Source organism: Lissotriton vulgaris, chromosome 2_1 (genome assembly GCF_964263255.1).
Source record: "Lissotriton vulgaris chromosome 2_1, aLisVul1.2, whole genome shotgun sequence".
Lineage (NCBI taxonomy): Eukaryota > Metazoa > Chordata > Amphibia > Caudata > Salamandridae > Lissotriton > Lissotriton vulgaris.
The window spans coordinates 15,159,888-15,179,283 of NC_141687.1; the positions used below are offsets into that span (position 1 = coordinate 15,159,888).

At 49.0% G+C, this 19,396-nt stretch overlaps 1 protein-coding gene across 1 annotated transcript in view; it reads left to right on the plus strand.

The window, feature by feature from the left end:
- Window positions 1-17,623, plus strand: part of LOC147729465 (uncharacterized) — an 88,426-nt gene extending 70,803 nt beyond the window's left edge. Inside the window, exon 2 of the mRNA XM_086954334.1 lies at window positions 13,146-17,623. Within this exon, the coding sequence (XP_086810460.1) occupies window positions 13,635-14,960 (1,326 nt within the window). The 5' untranslated portion in view covers window positions 13,146-13,634 and the 3' untranslated portion in view covers window positions 14,961-17,623. The remainder of the gene's footprint in view (window positions 1-13,145) is intronic.
- The last annotated feature ends 1,773 nt before the right edge of the window (window positions 17,624-19,396 follow it).

Consider the following 19,396-nt stretch of genomic DNA (forward strand, 5'->3'; position numbering starts at 1 on the left):
CCCCTTTTGTACCTCCCTGCAGAAGTATGCAAAATATGGCCAAAATAAAGTTTAAAAACAATGTACCTTCTTGGTTACACAGTCCATATTATTCCTTGGGCAGAACTCAAACATAGGTGGATTGCTTTATCTTTGCTCTTTGTCCAAACTCACTGAAACAAGTTAATTATTTTGTTGCTTGCTGGTTCTATTGTGCTTTTGCCACCTTCTTCTTCATGGCTTTCCTTCAATTTAGAAGCATTTCTCATGTCTCCTTGAAACCTAAAATCCCAGCACTGGGTTTAACTTGCTAACGGTCTGCAAAATTCGATGCCGATTCATCAAACTTTGTCAAACTTATCAGCAAGCGAACACTTTAGTGACTCCTCCCACCCCCTTTTTAGGTCTCGCCTAGGCAGCGCGCATGCGCTGTCTCTCAAAGACATAAAGTAATCTGTAAAACTGGGAGAAACTCCACCTATTGCCGGGTAATTTGTCCCGCCGCTTGGGATTAGTTAACTCAGGCATTTCTTTTGTTACCATGCTTATTACTGGCTGTGCATACGATGTGTCACTTCCGTTTATTCCGGAAGCAGCACCGTCTAACTTAAGTGTCCTTCCCCTTTCCAGCAGCGCTTGAAGCTTGTTGTCTTTTTAGGTCGAGCATCATTGTATTTTTTTTTTAAATAGTGCTCATTAACATGTACGCGCAACCTTCCCTTTTCCAGCAGCGCTTGAAGTTTGTTGTATTTTTAGGTCGAGGATCACACACACACACACATGCATACATAATCAGCACAGCGCCCTTTTACGAGCGCCGTGCTGATAATGGTTTCATTGTTTTCTCCACCTTGCTCTTCGCTCTCAATCCCCCTCACTCCTTGTTTTTCACCATGGGGCCAGCTTCACAGGACGCCATGCACATAAGTGAAACATGACCGGGTGTCGCGCTTCATATTTGATTGCAGCCCCTTATTTCATTGTTATTCTTTTTATTATAACCATGGCACCCATTTTACTGAGCCCCCCAGTGCCACCCGGCAGGTCCCACGGCACGTCATGGATCAAGGGCCCATCATAACTTGTAGCTTCTGCTCGCCATTGATCTGCTCCGTTCTGCGCTGGCGGTGTGGCCCTGAAAGCAGCAACAGAAGCAGGATGCTTCGGCGAAGCTGCTCTCTTCTGCCCCTGCTATCGATGGACTGAGCAGTCACCCTACAGCGGCAACAGAAGCAGGAGGCTCAGGCGGAGATGCTCTCTGCGGCCCATGTCATTGATGCGCAGAGCAGTCACCCTAGGCGCCACATCATGAGCAGGTGAGGGACCCATAGGTTTGAGAGCGAACAAGTGTTTGTCCCTGTGTTGGACTTATATTTGACCTTTGTGCTGGTTGTAAGTTTTACGCATATGTTAGCTTGCCAGGGGCAGTTCAACCTTCCTTTCACTCCCTGTGAGTACAACTCTGGTTCCTCGTCCCTTTGAACATTTCAAAATGTACAAATTTGCTGAATTCACTCGACTAAGCAACATCTTTCAAATGCAAAGTACTGTCTTATTTTTCTCTTTACCACCAGATTGCCAACCTCCTCAGGTGCCTCTCTCCTTATTGGAATGCCTTTTGTTAGTTTACTCCTCCCGCTTCGCCTTAAGAGCCCTCCCCCCTCTTGGCACATACTCAAACCTTCCCCTCTGCTGTATTTGCTGCTCTGGTCGACCGCCTCCCTTCGTCCCGGGGGTCTCCTCAAATGTTACATAAATAAGGAACAATAAATATGTAAGAATGCAAGTCAAGGACGGTCTGACTTTCTATTGCAAATGTAGCAACAATAGTTTGAAAACTGCCTTTACGAACGATGCATCTAATGTCCAGAACTTGTGTTTGTGTATTGCTTTTTGGTGTTTCTGATCTTTAAATATTTCCTTGAACATATCTTGACATTTAAGGCAGGGATCGACAAAATAAAGTTTGTTACAGTACATTTGAGCCAACTTATGAAGTTATTAGCAAGCTGTTTTCCTCTGCCCCCACCCTGTAGCCCTCTGAATTCGGACTTTCAGGTTTTAAATGTTCTGTGCATCATAACAAAGTTGTAGACAAACGTTTTTTGAAAGCGTTGTAAATATTTTGGAAACATCTGCCTGATCCACTTTTTAAAAGTCGGGGTAGTAAGGCGAGAGAAAAAATGCTTTAAATAATTGCAGAGATGTTGTACAGATTCAGTTGTTTACTTTGGCGCTAAACACTTCAAGTCAAGTCAAGTAAAAATTTATATAGCGCACTACATACCCAGAGGGTCTCAAGGCGCTTGAGGAAGGGGGGGGGAGGTTTACTTATCGAATATCCAGGTTTTAAGCTGTTTTCTGAAGGCTAGGTGGTTTTGGGTAAGGCGGAGGTGGATGGGAAGGGAATTCCAGGTTTTGGCCGCTAAGTAGGAGATGGATCGTCCCCCCATGGTGGCTTTGTGGATGCGTGGAACAGAGGCGAGGGCTTGGTTGGCCGAACGCAGCTGGCAGGTGGGGATGTAAAAGGAAAGGCGCGTGTTGAGACAATCGGGTCCAAGTTCGTAGAGGGCTTTGTGTGCGTGGGTGAGGAGACGGAACGTTATCCTCTTGTTGACGGGGAGCCAGTGAAGGTCTTTCAGGTGAACGTAAATGTGGTCTGTGCGGGGGATGTCTAGTATGAGTCTGGCTGAAGCATTTTGGATGCGTTGCAGTTTTTTCTGCAGTTTTGCGGTGGTACCGGCATACAGGGTGTTTCCGTAGTCCACACGGCTTGTAACCAGTGCGTGGGTGATCGTTTTTCTTGTTTCGGTGGGGATCCAGAGAAATGTTTTTTTGAGCATGCGTAGGATGTTGAAGCATGATGATGTGACGGCGTTGACTTGTCTGGACATCGAGAGTGAGGAATCCAGGATGATGCCCAGGTTCTGTGCGTGGTCCGTCGGTATGGGAGCTTTTCCTAGGGCCGTTGGCCACCAAGAGTCGTCCCAGGCGGAAGGGGATGCACCTAGATGAGGACTTCCGTTTTGTCCGAGTTCAGTTTCAGACGGCTTTGCTTCATCCACTCGGCTACTTCTTTCATCCCTTCATGTAGGTTGGTTTTGGCGGTGTTTGGGTCTTTGGTGAGTGAGAGGATCAGCTAAGTGTCATCAGCGTAGGAGATGATGTTGAGGTTGTGTTGACGTGCGATGGTTGCGAGGGGACTCATGTAGACGTTGAAGAGGGTGGGGCTGAGTGATGATCCTTGCGGGATGCCGCAGATGACTTCGGTGGCCTCTGATTTAAAAGGGGGGAGGCGGACTCTCTGAGTTCTTCCAGCGAGGAACGAGATGATCCAGTCCAATGCTTTTCCTTGAATTCCGATGTTGTTGAGGCGTTGTATCAGGGTGCTATGACAGACTGTGTCGGAGGCTGCAGAGAGGTCAAGGAGGATGAGGGCGACTGTGTCTCCGTTGTCCAGTAGTGTTCGAATGTCGTCTGTTGCTGCGATGAGGGGGGTCTCGGTGCTGTGTTTGGCTCGGAAGCCAGACTGTGAGGAGTCGAGGGATTTGTTGGTTTCGAGGAAGGCGGCGAGCTGATTGTTGACGGCTTTCTCAATGACTTTGGCAGGGTATGGGAGGAGCGAGATGGGGCGGTAGTTTTTGAGTTCGGTGGGGTCAGCTGTGGGTTTCTTCAGAAGGGCGCTGAGTTCGGCGTGTTTCCAGCTATCTGGGAATGTGGCGGAGTTGAGGGAGCAGTTGATGACGTCTCGTAGATGGGGTGCGATAATGGAGTCTGCTTTGTTGAAGATGTGATGGGGGCATGGGTCTGTAGGGGATCCTGAGTGGATGGAGTTCATCAGGCGAATGGTGTCTTCATTGGTGATTGGGTTCCAGTCGAAGAGGTTATTCGGAGGGGGTACAGGTTCGGAGGTGAGTGGGGTGGACTGGTTTACGGGTTGGTTGTCAAAGCTGTTATGAATGTCGGCGATTTTGTCATGGAAGAATGAGGCGAGGGAGTAGCAGAGGACTTGAGAGGGGGTGATGTCGTTGGAGCTGGCGGTGGGGTTGGTGAACTCTTTGATGATGTTGAAAAGTTCCTTGCTGTTGTAGGCGTTGTTGTCTAGTCGGTCTTTGAGTGCTGATTTCTTGGGTGTCCGGATTAGTTGGTGGTGTTTGCGGGTGGTGTTTTTGAAGGCGGCTTGTGTGATAGTGTTTGGGTCTTTTTTCCAGGTTTTCTCAAGGGAACGACAGAGCTTCTTGGATTTCTTAAGGTCATCGTTGAACCAGGGGGCGTTCTTGCTTCCTTGCTTGATTTGATGTTTTTTCAAGGGTGCCAGTTTGTCGGCGGTTTGGGTTAACCATTGTGTGAGGTTGATGGCGGCTTGGTTAGGGTTCGATGAATAGGCAGGGTTTTTTTGAAGAAGCGATGTGGAGATCTGGTCGATGGTGATTTTGTTCCAATTTCTCCGCAAAGTTGGTTGAGGGTGTTTGTGGATCGTGGTCTTATTGTAAATGAAGTGGATGCAACTGTGGTCCGTCCAGTGGAGGGCTGTGGTGTGAGTGAAGGAGATATGCTTGCTGGAGGTGAAGATAAAGTGTGTGTCCTGCGTAGTGTGTGGCGGTGTTAATAAGTTGTTTGAGTCCGAGATTGGCGAGATTGTCCAGAAGGGTGGTAGTGTTACTGTTGTTGCTCTTTTCCAGATGGAAATTGAGGTCTCCCAGTAGAATGTATTCTTCGGAGGGGAGGGCGTGTGGGGTGATGAAGTCAGTGATGTCTTCGCTGAATTGTGTACGGGGTCCTGGTGGCCTGTAGAGGAGGGTGCCTCTGAGTGTTGTCTTGGGGTCGGTGTGGATCTGGAAGTGAAGGTGTTCGGCAATAGCGAGGTTGTCTTCTGAGCTGGTTGAGACACGGATGGTGTTCTTATGGACGATAGCAATGCCTCCTCCTGTTTGGTTGGTGCGGTCCTTTCGGATGATCTTGTAGCCGTCCGGGATGGCTATGATGACGTCTGGAGCTGATGAGGCATTCATCCAGGTTTCTGTTAGGAAGGCGATGTCCGGAGAAATGGTGACGAGTAGATTCCAAAGGTCGATGGCGTGTTGAGAAGGATGCATTTAAGATGGTTGGTGTCGGATCTCTGTTTGGTGTTTGTTGATTTGGTGTGGGTCTTGATGCAGTTGAATTTGCAGGAGTGGCAGGTGAAGGGTCCATGGGTGTGTCCCGGTGCGGCTTGGGCGCAGTTAGGGAGTCGGCCGGGGTTAAGTGCTAATAGGGTAGAGGCGTCGTATGTAATGCGGGAGGAGTGGGTGATGCGGGGACCAAGGGATCTGGCGCTGGGCGCGGTCCAGGCACGGAGGGGCGTAGACGGGCTTACCTTTGGCGCACCTTCGGCGCGACCGCTGCGCGTTGGGACATCTGTCATAAATGGATAGTGGAGGGGGCGGAGTGTGGGAGGGTCAGCTGGGAGGCAGGAGCGAGGTGCGGGGAGGGTCTGGGACGGGCCTAAACACACAAACAAAATGGCAGTAAAGTAAACAAACAAATTTTGCTAGGGTCCCAACAACAGGAGCTGTATTAATAATGGAGCGCTATGGGGTAAGATTGTTTCAGGCTAGCGGCGGTAAAGCACTACACCAGTTAAAGCCACAAAGCGCTATACAAAGCAATTCTCTAAGCGCACCATGATCAAAGGACAAGCGTAATTAATGCAGGCACAGAAGCGTTGCAGAGCGCGGTACAGTTTGGTATTTAGATAATATCAATGGCGAGGCACAAATCAGCAGAATGATACGATACCGGGAGAGGAGGTGAGGGGAGCGACCGCTTCTGAGAGGCACAGAACGGTCACTTCCTCTCCCCCTCTTTAAATGGTTGTTTGACCAGATCGGAGTAAATCAATTTGATCAGCTCCTGTTAGCACCTCCTTAACATTTAGTGACCACAGCGCCTCTCACCAGGCCGGGTCACCCCCTTGCTCCTGCCGATTCCTGCTCCTGCTTCGTCAGAGTTCCTGCCCACCTAGCTCCTGACCGCCGCCGATTTCCCCCCCCCCCTCCCTTGCCCCCCGAGCGGCCCAGCCACAGCTGAGCCGCGCGCCTGACAGTTTTCCCGCCGCTGACCCCCTGCGGCCCCACCCACCACCGGCCCATTGGCAGACCCGCTACCGCCGCCCAGCTGACCCGCCCTCCCGTCCCCCTTCTTATGTCGCCCCCAGAGCGACCGCACAGCGGACCCGCGCAGCGGGAGCACCGACTGAGCGCCGAAGGTGCGCCAAAGGTAAGCCCGTCTGCGCCTGTCCGCGCCTGGATCGCGCCCAGTGCCAGGACCCCTGGCTCCCGCAGACACCAGCCCACCCGCCGGACCTACAACGCCACCGAACTCTACGCACTCAACGCCGGCTGAATCCCGGGATGCTATCGAGCCACCCCGAGAAGCACCCACGGACCCTTCTGCTGCCACTCCTGCAAGTTCACCTGCATCCGGACCTGCACTACCCCAGCACCGACTAAGACCAAGACGAGCAACAGCAGCAACCACCTGAAATGCATCCTGCTCATCACCCGCTCCGTCCACAGACACGCCGTCGAGCTCTGGAACCTGCTCGACACCAGAGCCCCAGACGTTGCCTTCCTCACGGAAACCTGGATGAACGCCTCTTCAGCGCCCGACATCGCCATCGCCATCCCAGACGGCTACAAGATCATCCGGAGGGACCGCATCAACCAGTCTGGAGGAGGCATCGCCATCATCCACAAGAACACCATCCGCATCACGACCAACACCGGCGACACCCTCGCACCCGCCGAGCACCTGCACTTCCAAGTCCACATCAACCCCAAGACCACCCTCAGAGGCACCCTCATCTACAGACCCCCGGGACCACGCACACAATTCAGCAAGGACATTGCCGACTTCGTCAGCCCGCACGCCCTCCCCTCCGCTGACGACATCCTCCTCGGGGACCTCAACTTCCACCTGGAGAACAACAACGACCGCAACACCACCACCCTAATGGACAACCTTGCAAACCTCGGACTCAAGCAGCTGGTGACCACCCCCACCCACTACGCCGGACACACACTCGACCTCGTCTCCTCATCCAGCAAGGACATCACCTTCAGCCACGCCACCGGACTCCACTGGACGGACCACAGCTGCGTCCACTTCAGCTTCAAAAGGACCACGATCCACCACCACCAGCAACAGGTTGCACGCAGAAGCTGGAACAAGATCACAGCCGACCAGCTCGTGACCTCCCTGAGCAAGAACCCACCCACCAGCGCAACGAACCCTAGCCAAGCGGCCACCAACCTCACGAAGTGGATCAGCGACTGCGCAGACGACCTCGCCCCCCTGAGGACCCCGCCTAGCAGACCCTGCAGCAAGATAGACCCATGGTTCACCGACGAACTCAAGAGCTTCAAGAAGAACTGCCGAGCCCTCGAGAGAGCCTGGCGCAGAGACCCAACACCGGACAACATGACTGCCCTCAAGCTCGCCACCCGAAAACACCACCAACTGATCCACGCCACCAAGAAAACTGCATTCAAGGAACGACTGGACAACAACGCACACAAAAACAAGGAACTCTTCAACATCATTAAAGAGCTCTCCAACCCCAACGCCGGAAACAATGACATCACCCCTTCGCAAGACCTCTGCAACTCCCTCGCCGCCTACTTCCACAACAAGATCGCGGACATACACAACAGCTTCAGCACTCAACCGACTCACGCCACGACCGAACCACCGCCCCCCATCACCACCTTCCGCACCTGGACCCCGATCAGCACCGAAGACACCGTCCGCACGATGAACTCCATCCACTCCGGATCTCCGACCGCCCCGTGCCCACACCACGTCTTCAACAAGGCCGACGCTGTCATCGCACCCCACCTGCGGGACATCATCAACACCTCCTTCGACACCGCCACCTTCCCGGAGAGCTGGAAGCACGCCAAACTCAGCGCTCTACTAAAGAAGCCATCAGCCGACCCCACCGACCTCAAGAACTACCGCCCCATCTCGCTGCTCCCGTTCCCTGCAAAAGTCATTGAGAAGACCGTCAACAAGCAACTGGCCGCCTTCCTCGTGACGAACGGATCCCTCGACCTCTCGCAGTCTGGCTTCCGGGCCAACCATAGCACCGAGACCGCCCTGATCGCAGCCACCGATGACATCCGAGCCCTGCTCGACAACGGAGAAACGGCGGCCCTCATCCTCCTGGACCTCTCCGCGGCCTTCGACACTGTCTGCCACCGTACACTAGTACAGCGCCTCAGCAATGTCGGAATCCAGGAGAAGGCACTAGAGTGGATCACCTCCTTCCTCGCCGCAAGAACACAGAGAGTCCGCCTCCCCCCGTTCAGATCAGAAGCCACCGAAGTCATCTGCGGCGTTCCTCAAGGCTCCTCGCTCAGTCCAACCCTCTTCAACGTCTATATGAGCCCCCTCGCAAACATCGCACGCCAGCACAACCTCAACATCGTCTCCTACGCCGACGACACCCAGCTGATCCTCTCCCTCACCAACGACCCCACCACCGCCAGAGCCAACCTTCACGAAGGGATGAAAGAGGTAGCCGAATGGATGAAGAACAGCCTCCTGAAACTGAACTCGGACAAGACGGAAGTCCTCATCCTGGGATCCTCACCCTCCGCCTGGGATGACTCCTGGTGGCCCCCGCCCTAGGCAGCGCACCCAAACCAACAGACCACGCACGCAACCTGGGCTTCATCCTGGACTCCTCCCTCTCCATGACCAGAAGAGTCAACGCCGTCTCCTCGTCGTGCTTCAACATCCTGCGCATGCTACGTAAGATCTTCCGCTGGATCCCCACCGAGACCAGGAAGACGGTCACCCAGGCACTCGTCACCAGCCGTCTGGACTACGGCAACTCCCTCTTCGCCGGAACCACCGTCAAACTCCAGAAAAGACTCCAGCGGATCCAGAACGCCTCAGCACGACTCATCCTGGACATCCCCCGCCGCAGCCACATCTCCGATTTACAAAAGGGGGTGGTGATGAACAGAGTGTCTGAATTGAGCAGACCACTCTTACCCAGTCCAAAGATCAGGGCTTGATCCATCACCGTTATTTATCTCACTGCCCCATCCCAGCTCAGAACCTGGCTATATGCAAATCAGTCTGTCCCTAGCCCAGTGCATCATGGGAACAGGGCAGACTAAACTACCAAGCCAATTCTTTACCAGAAAGGAGACAAGCTACCGGGGACCGGTTTCTGGCATTTCAGCCTCTTCGGCCCGGCTTGCTTGAATCCTGATGGAGCAGTGAGAAAGGGACTCATGTCTGAGTATACCCTGCCACACCTATAGTGGCCAAAATCGATTTACAAAAGGGGGTGGTGATGAACAGAGTGTCTGAATTGAGCAGACCACTCTTACCCAGTGCAAAGATCAGGGCTTGATCCATCACCGTTATTTATCTCACTGCCCCATCCCAGCTCAGAACCTGGCTATATGCAAATCAGTCTGTCCCTGGCCCAGTGCATCATGGGAACAGGGCAGACTAAACTACCAAGCCAATTCTTTACCAGAAAGGAGACAAGCTACCGGGGACCGGTTTCTGGCATTTCAGCCTCTTCGGCCCGGCTTGCTTGAATCCTGATGGAGCAGTGAGAAAGGGACTCATGTCTGAGTATACCCTGCCACACCTATAGTGGCCAAAATCGATTTACAAAAGGGGGTGGTGATGAACAGAGTGTCTGAATTGAGCAGACCACTCTTACCCAGTCCAAAGATCAGGGCTTGATCCATCACCGTTATTTATCTCACTGCCCCATCCCAGCTCAGAACCTGGCTATATGCAAATCAGTCTGTCCCTGGCCCAGTGCATCATGGGAACAGGGCAGACTAAACTACCAAGCCAATTCTTTACCAGAAAGGAGACAAGCTACCGGGGACCGGTTTCTGGCATTTCAGCCTCTTCGGCCCGGCTTGCTTGAATCCTGATGGAGCAGTGAGAAAGGGACTCATGTCTGAGTATACCCTGCCACACCTATAGTGGCCAAAATCGATTTACAAAAGGGGGTGGTGATGAACAGAGTGTCTGAATTGAGCAGACCACTCTTACCCAGTCCAAAGATCAGGGCTTGATCCATCACCGTTATTTATCTCACTGCCCCATCCCAGCTCAGAACCTGGCTATATGCAAATCAGTCTGTCCCTGGCCCAGTGCATCATGGGAACAGGGCAGACTAAACTACCAAGCCAATTCTTTACCAGAAAGGAGACAAGCTACCGGGGACCGGTTTCTGGCATTTCAGCCTCTTCGGCCCGGCTTGCTTGAATCCTGATGGAGCAGTGAGAAAGGGACTCATGTCTGAGTATACCCTGCCACACCTATAGTGGCCAAAATCGATTTACAAAAGGGGGTGGTGATGAACAGAGTGTCTGAATTGAGCAGACCACTCTTACCCAGTCCAAAGATCAGGGCTTGATCCATCACCGTTATTTATCTCACTGCCCCATCCCAGCTCAGAACCTGGCTATATGCAAATCAGTCTGTCCCTGGCCCAGTGCATCATGGGAACAGGGCAGACTAAACTACCAAGCCAATTCTTTACCAGAAAGGAGACAAGCTACCGGGGACCGGTTTCTGGCATTTCAGCCTCTTCGGCCCGGCTTGCTTGAATCCTGATGGAGCAGTGAGAAAGGGACTCATGTCTGAGTATACCCTGCCACACCTATAGTGGCCAAAATCGATTTACAAAAGGGGGTGGTGATGAACAGAGTGTCTGAATTGAGCAGACCACTCTTACCCAGTCCAAAGATCAGGGCTTGATCCATCACCGTTATTTATCTCACTGCCCCATCCCAGCTCAGAACCTGGCTATATGCAAATCAGTCTGTCCCTGGCCCAGTGCATCATGGGAACAGGGCAGACTAAACTACCAAGCCAATTCTTTACCAGAAAGGAGACAAGCTACCGGGGACCGGTTTCTGGCATTTCAGCCTCTTCGGCCCGGCTTGCTTGAATCCTGATGGAGCAGTGAGAAAGGGACTCATGTCTGAGTATACCCTGCCACACCTATAGTGGCCAAAATCGATTTACAAAAGGGGGGGGGTGATGAACAGAGTGTCTGAATTGAGCAGACCACTCTTACCCCGTCCAAAGATCAGGGCTTGATCCATCACCGTTATTTATCTCACTGCCCCATCCCAGCTCAGAACCTGGCTATATGCAAATCAGTCTGTCCCTGGCCCAGTGCATCATGGGAACAGGGCAGACTAAACTACCAAGCCAATTCTTTACCAGAAAGGAGACAAGCTACCGGGGACCGGTTTCTGGCATTTCAGCCTCTTCGGCCCGGCTTGCTTGAATCCTGATGGAGCAGTGAGAAAGGGACTCATGTCTGAGTATACCCTGCCACACCTATAGTGGCCAAAATCGATTTACAAAAGGGGGTGGTGATGAACAGAGTGTCTGAATTGAGCAGACCACTCTTACCCAGTCCAAAGATCAGGGCTTGATCCATCACCGTTATTTATCTCACTGCCCCATCCCAGCTCAGAACCTGGCTATATGCAAATCAGTCTGTCCCTGGCCCAGTGCATCATGGGAACAGTGCAGACTAAACTACCAAGCCAATTCTTTACCAGAAAGGAGACAAGCTACCGGACACCTGAGAGACCTGCACTGGCTCCCTGTCAACAAGAGAATCACCTTCCGTCTCCTCACCCACGCACATAAAGCTCTACACAACCAAGGCCCAGGATACCTCAACAGCCGCCTCAACTTCTACGCTCCCAAACGCCAGCTTCGATCGACCGGCCACGCCCTCGCCGCCGTCCCCCGCATCCGAAGAGCCACCACAGGGGGACGGTCCTTCCCCTACCTCGCCGCCAAGACTTGGAACTCCCTCCCGACTCACCTCCGCCTGACCCAGGACCACCTCGCCTTCAGGAAGCAACTCAAGACCTGGCTGTTCGAGCAGTAGCGGACCCCCCTCCCCTAGCGCCTTGAGACCCTCTGGGTGAGTAGTGCGCTATATAAATGCTTTGATTGATTGATTATTAATGATGTCCTTCTGGCACGCAGCTTCCAGTGTGGAACAAACTCCTGTTCCCAGACCTGCAGTCGAGCTTTAGAGGCAGGGTTAGTTCTTGCCTTCCTGTCCCCCCTAATCGGCACGCCTTCATCAAGTCTCTTCTGTGCTGCTTCTTTCTAATGTTTTCTACAACCCTTTTCCGATGTGAACTTTCAACACTTCTTAATTTGCCAGTTTCACCTATCGTCCCGCCTTAGAGTTGCTCATTCCCTTTTCAAGTAGCGCTCTTTCACATGGGCCCCTTCTAGTGGGCTCTAGTGTGTTGCAGAACCCCTATAACTATGGTTGTCCACCCTTCTCGGGAACTATTAGTGTGCATCCATCCATTTTGTTTTCCTATAGAGGTGCCATCCAATACAAACCACATATATCCACCCCAAACAAAACAAACATTTGCAATGCAATAGTTCTCACATTTACGCAAGTTTGAGATATTAGCATTGTAAATTGCAATGCATTATATTTATGTTTTGGATTTTAAAAGCCAATACTACTTAAACTCTCGCAAATGTGAAACCTATTGCATTGCAAATGCTTATTTATCTATGCCCTCCTTTGATGGAGCTGTACAAATTTAAGTATACCAAGCTTAAGATAAACATGTTAATTATCAGCAAATTGTGTGTGAAAACAAAGAACAAACCTTTTCAATTTCAAGAGAGCTCTACCTTTTATTCCTTTGAAGCCCATCCAACATATTTTTTGTAATGATAACTTCTCATAAACTACTGAGTGGACTTACACGAAACCAGGCAAAGGCACTCCTTTGAGGAAAGTTCTAGTTTTATGCCAAGTTTGATGTTTTTTTCTGTAGCAGAGTGAAGCTCATATGGGAGATGTAATGAGAAAATGTGCTTTTTTGAGTGGCCCCTTGTTCTTATGTCCACCACAGTACCAACCCCGCATCTCCATTGTCAAATATGTATTCTTGCTAATTTTCTAGGACTTTATAGCGTCTCTTTTTTTTTTAACAGCTAAAGAAAGTTTGAGAACTAATGATTTGTTTTTCAGTAGTAGGCAAGACTGTAAGTTGTTTTTTATCACTTCTTTCACTGCGCGACCACTTGTATCTAAATACTAAATGATTGATTTTTCATCTCTTTCCATCCAACAGAGTGGACCCATGAATATTTCTACCAATGGTGAATTATGAATCAAACCTATCAGACATCTACAGGAACAAGTAAGGACAACACATTCAGCTGTGAGAAGCTGAAGACTCTTTTGACATCAAAACATTTCCATTCGAGGAGGAGACCCCAGCTGGAAGCAAGGAAAAACAATATAATGGCTATAGGAGTCGGAGTACAGCATCCCTTGTACTTGTGAAAGACCTGCACAATACAAGCAAGGCAATAACGTGGATGGGTTCATGCAGTATGAGAAGTTGCCCAACACCAATCTTGGTCCCAAGATCTTTAGAAAGTGCTAATTTCTAAAAATATTCATAACCCTATGCCTGGCTACATTTACCACGCATAATAATAGCCTTGCATGCACTGGCTCTGCAGCAAATTCCTTCATTGCTCACATGACATGGGTTTGGTAAGAATTTGAGTGACTATTAACCAGTAATGTTAAGTTACTGAAAACACATCATAAAATGGCAGGCACGTGCAGCGAATGGGAAAATATTTTCCACGTTTCACCAACCTTGATGGTCCATCAGCAAACAGAGCCCTGGGATGTATACAAAGACATACTCGACCACAAGGTTCTACTTCCAAAAGAAAAGCCATACGCCTGTAGTGAATGCAGCAAGAGATTTGGGTGTCCATCAAATCTAAAACGCCACCAGGACACACATACCGGAGAAAAACCATACAGTTGCAGTGATTGTGGGAAGAGATTTAATCAACCATCGTATCTGAAGGCACACCAGCGAAGACACACAGAAGACAAGCCCCATATATGCCATGAATGTAATAAGGCATTTAGGTCTTTATCACATCTTAAAGTTCATCAGCGAGTACATACTGGAGAAAAGCGTTACGTATGCGGCGAATGTGGAAAGGGCTTTAGTCGGTCTTCGAGCCTATTGCACCATCAGCGAGTACATAGTGGAGAAGAACTTTACTGGTGCTTTAAGTGTGGGCTAGGTTTCAGTGACTCGATAACACTAAAGTGCCATCGACAAACACATGCACAAGAAAATAAATATAGGTGCGGTGAGTGTGAGAAGACCTTTGATCTTCCTTCAAAATTGAGACTGCATCAGTATATACACACAGGAGAAAAACCATACAGATGCAGCGAATGTGGGAAGAGCTTCAGTCAGCCATCCTATCTGAAGGCTCATCAGAGAACACACACAGAAGAAAAAACCCACATATGCAGTGAATGTAAGAAGGCATTTGGATGCTTATCACATCTTAAAGCTCATCAGCGTGTACACACAGGAGAAAAGCGATACATATGCAACGAATGTGGGAAGAGCTTTAGTCGATCTTCAAGCCTACTACATCATCAGCGAATACATAGGGGAGAAAAGCTGTATAGGTGCTTTAAGTGTGGTATAAGTTTCAGTGACTCAACAATCCTAAAATACCACCGACAAGAACATGCACGTGAAAAAAAATACAGGTGCAGTGAGTGTGGGAAGAGCTTTGACCAGTCTTCAAAACTGAGGACACATCAGTTTATACACACAGGAGAAAAACCATACATGTGCAGTGAATGTGGGAAGAGCTTTAAAGTCCCAGCCTATCTGAGTGCACATCAGCGTATTCACACAGAGGAAAGACCGTATAGATGCAGCGAATGTGGGAAGGGCTTTAAACTGCCATCCAGTCTTGGGGTGCATCAGAGAATACACACTGGGGAAAAACCATACAGGTGCAATGAGTGTGGCAAGGGTTTTAAACGAGTAGCTAGTCTAAATGTGCACCGCCGACTTCACAGAAGGGAAACAATTAGACCGGTACAGTGATTGTGGTTGCTGTAATCAATCTTCATAGCTACATCGGCACCAACAGCCTCATTCACATTAGATCATCTCAGTACCAGACCAACCTCCGGACGTAGAACCAGTCAGATATTTAAGAAAAGCAAGATGTTCCACTAAAATGGAGTATTGTAACCCATCTGATAGAAAGATTGTTATTGATAAACCAGTATGTTATAATAACAGAGGCTCATAAGTTTCTATAATTATCAGTTTCAGCCAATTGCTCTGTTTTGTGAAGGGAAAGCCCAAGTTAATAACATAAGCAAATAAGGAAAAAAAATCACAATGATGTAGCAGAACCAGAACGGCACAGGAAAATTGAGATGCTAATATTGACAAATTTTTGGCACCCAGGTGATAAAAGAGTAAATCCACGTTTTGCCAAAATGGTAAATAGTTCAGTGTAAAAGCCAATGATTGTTATTTTGATTGCATATTCTTTCCCAGTGCTTCATCGGAGCCAAAGGAAAAGAGCCATATTAACTTTATGGGACTACACAAACTCAGTTCACAGTATTACCACGCACACAAGAGGACCAACACGTTTTTTTTTTACGGAGTTTTATATAGCACAAACTTTACCCGTAGGTATTCGGTATCAGAGCGCTCTTCATGAGCACCAGTTGCATTACATGAGGACACATTAATTTTTGTTAGGCACGGGGAGATTAAGTGATTTGCCCAGAATCACAGGATGTTGCACGTCCTAGCTGAGACCCGAACCTGGTTCCCCAGATTCGAGGTCTAACGCCCTAGACATTAGGCCACCTCCTCTTCCCTAATTGACACAGCTATCACAGGTGAGGCGGGAAGTCAATGACCAGCACCCCTCTGGGACTGGGCTCTAGCTGGAGGTTGCAATGCCTTTCAGCTTCCCCTCCAAAACACAACCATAGCCAAAAGCCCAGCATCCAGCACACTCCCTGCATTGGACGTGGTATGTCCTTCGACAACCCCTCCCATCCTTGGCGCCTCCCACAGATGATCCTCTTTGGCTCCTCCCATGGATGACCCTCCCGTAGACCCACAGCTGCAGACGCATACTTCTGCAAATGAAAGAGCTTTGTGCTTGAGTAATGGACTGTTGCAGGCAAAATAAAAACTGCATTGCATTTCATTGAAAAGCATATGCAGTCATAGTTTGCATCTCTCGTGCATAAAAAAAATAGGTAACCATGTATGGTCACCTTCAGCATGATATGAGTAGGGAAAATATGATTTATAATACATTTGAGAGATTGTTGTGTATTATTTAAACATATTATGACTTTGGAAAGAGGTTCATTCTTGTTAAGGCCTGTGTGATTGTAGTTTTATATATAGTAATTATATGGTGCCAATGTAGCCTAAAGGTAGCAAAGTGCTCTACGGGGAGGCATAAGCAAAGATAAAGTCAGTGAGTAACTGAAGAGGTACCTTGGCTCTGAGTGTAGAGGTGGACTGTTACTTCGTTGGGTTTAGTGCTCTTCGAAAATATGTGTCTTCTGTTAATTCCTAAATTGTAGCAGGGTAGGGGTGGTTCTGAGGGATGCAGGAAGGATGTTCCTGATCCTGTGCTTAAATAGAGAAGTGTAACGATGTCCTGGCTGCCAGTGTGCTCCGAGCCACAGGGCATGGTGAACGTGTCAGCAAGATAGACAGGGTGCCAATTGTTCTGGGTTGTGGATGGTGCAGTTGGTATTGTACATCGTGCACGTTGAGGTTTTGTGGTCCTATTTCTTTGTGTCCTTCTGAATCCTGTTGTGGCATCCAGGATGCTTTTAAAGGGAGGCGTGTGGAGTCTGGGAGGTGTGGATTAGGGCTTGAAAAGCTATTCTGGAACTACTTTCTGTGACAAGCGGTTTCAATTTATTTTTCTGGTACTAGGCTGTCTTGGTTTTATTTGAGATTGAGGCTACTGGCAGGGTAAATCCAAATGAAATGGCTTTGAGTGAAAGTTGAGCTTCAAAGTCCATGGAGGTTACTGTCATTGTGTCAGGTTTGCAGTATAATGTATCTTTAATTTCAGAGCTAGGAAAAATTAACACTACATTTGAAAGGGATATAAAGGAACCCAGGAGAAGGCCATCTTTGGTGCAGTGTGAGTACGCAGATTAGTACCACTAAACAATGAGCCCAGCCCACCTCACAGTATCACTGATTTGCAGATAGGGTGAGACCAGGGTTTGAATCCTTCACAGTTTCCCTAATCTTGAGGGCTCATCCATCCTTTGAGACCTCCTGCTGTACATGATTGACATTTACTGCGGTGGACAGGTGCATGGCAGTAATGGGGGATGTGAACGGAGGCACACACTGTTGGGCTGCTGGCTTTTGTGACCATCTGTGTCTCTCATGAGCTTTATTAGGACAATCTGCACTGATGACTAGAATAATCTAACAGCTTCACAGAGTCAGTAGTTCTTTATTCCATCCATTAAAGTCTTGATTCCTTCTTTATGGACACTCACTTTTGCTTCAGGCCTTTAATGCTGGGGTGGAGGTTTAATGGCTATAATGAGCCGTCCGCAGCAGGTTAAAAGACTGTAACAGATGCATCCTGGAGAGATACAACTCGGCTTGTACTCAAATAATGTATTGATAAAAAGCAATAAATGGAACCAGACATTGTAGTATTGTAAAATGGCTAATACAAATATAAAACCTTTTTAATGTGGTATAATAGACACCATTAGGATATTTATTGGGTTGATATCTTTGTAGTTTTAACCCATCATAAGCCCTATTGACAGCCCCACAACAGCTGCAGAAGAAGTGCATTAATCACAGTAGTTAAGTGGTACAAATAAGTTGTTCTGAACAATCCAGACCACTAGTCTAAGGTTAGAATGTTCTTTACTCAGAATGGGATTTTATACCCTCCACCAGCTAGAATGGAGGGTATAATTTCATTTAACAACTGCATATCTGTAAAAAAATGAACTTACTTCTTGCCAAGTAATGTATTAGTAGCAGCGATCCTGAGAACTGCAATAGCTGAGGATCTGTAATAGAAGGCAGCGATCCTGAGATCAGTGATAGCAGAGGATCTGTAATAAGCAGCAGTGATCCTGAGATCTGGGATAGCAGCGGATCTGTAATAAGCAGCAGCGATCCTGAGATCTGGGATAGCAGAGGATCTGAAATAAGAGGCAGCGATCCTGAGATCTGGGATAGCAGAGGATCTGTAATAAGAGTGACAGCGATCCTGAGATCTGGGATAGAGGATCTGTAATAAGCAGCAGCGATCCTGAGATCTGGGATAGCAGAGGATCTGTAATAAGAGGCAGCGATCCTGAGATCTGGGATAGCAGGGGATCTGTAATAAGAGTGACAGCGATCCTGAGATCAGGGATTGCAGAGGATCTGTAATAAGTGGCAGCGATCCTGAGATCCTGGATAGCAGAGGGTCTGTAATGAGAGTGACAGCGATCCTGAGATCTGGGATAGCAGAGGATCTGTAATAAGTGGCAGCGATCCTGAGATCTGGGATAGCAGAGGATCTGTAATAAGAGGCAGCGATCCTGAGATCTGGGATAGCAGAGGGTCTGTAATAAGAGTGACAGCGATCCTGAGATCTGGGATTGCAGAGGATCTGTAATAAGTGGCAACGATCCTGAGATCTGGGATAGCAGAGGATCTGTAATAAGAGGCAGCGATCCTGAGATCTGGGATAGCAGCGGATCTGTAATAAGAGGCAGCGATCCTGAGATCTGGGATAGCAGAGGGTCTGTAATAAGAGTGACAGCGATCCTGAGATCTGGGATAGCAGAGGATCTGTAATAAGTGGCAGCGATCCTGAGATCTGGGATAGCAGAGGATCTGTAATAAGAGGCAGCGATCCTGAGATCTGGGATAGCAGAGGATCTGTAATAAGCAGCAGCGATCCTGAGATCTGGGATAGCAGAGGATCTGTAATAAGAGGCAGCGATCCTGAGATGTAGGATAGCAGAGGATCTGTAATAAGCAGCAGCGATCCTGAGATCTGGGATAGCAGAGGATCTGTAATAAGCAGCAGCGATCCTGAGATCTGGGATAGCAGAGGATCTGTAATAAGCAGCAGCGATCCTGAGATCTGGGATAGCAGAAGATCTGTAATAAGCAGCAGCGATCCTGAGATCAGGGATTGCAGAGGATTTGTAATAAGTGGCAGCGATCCTGAGATCTGGGATAGCAGAGGATCTGTAATAAGAGGCAGCGATCCTGAGATCTGGGATAGCAGAGGATCTGTAATAAGCAGCAGCGATCCTGAGATCAGTGATAGCAGAGGATCTGTAATAAGAGTGACAGCGATCCTGAGATCTGGGATAGCAGAGGGTCTGTAATAAGAGTGACAGCGATCCTGAGATCTGGGATAGCAGAGGATCCGTAATAAGTGGCAACGATCCTGAGATCTGGGATAGCAGAGGATCTGTAATAAGAGGCAGCGATCCTGAGAT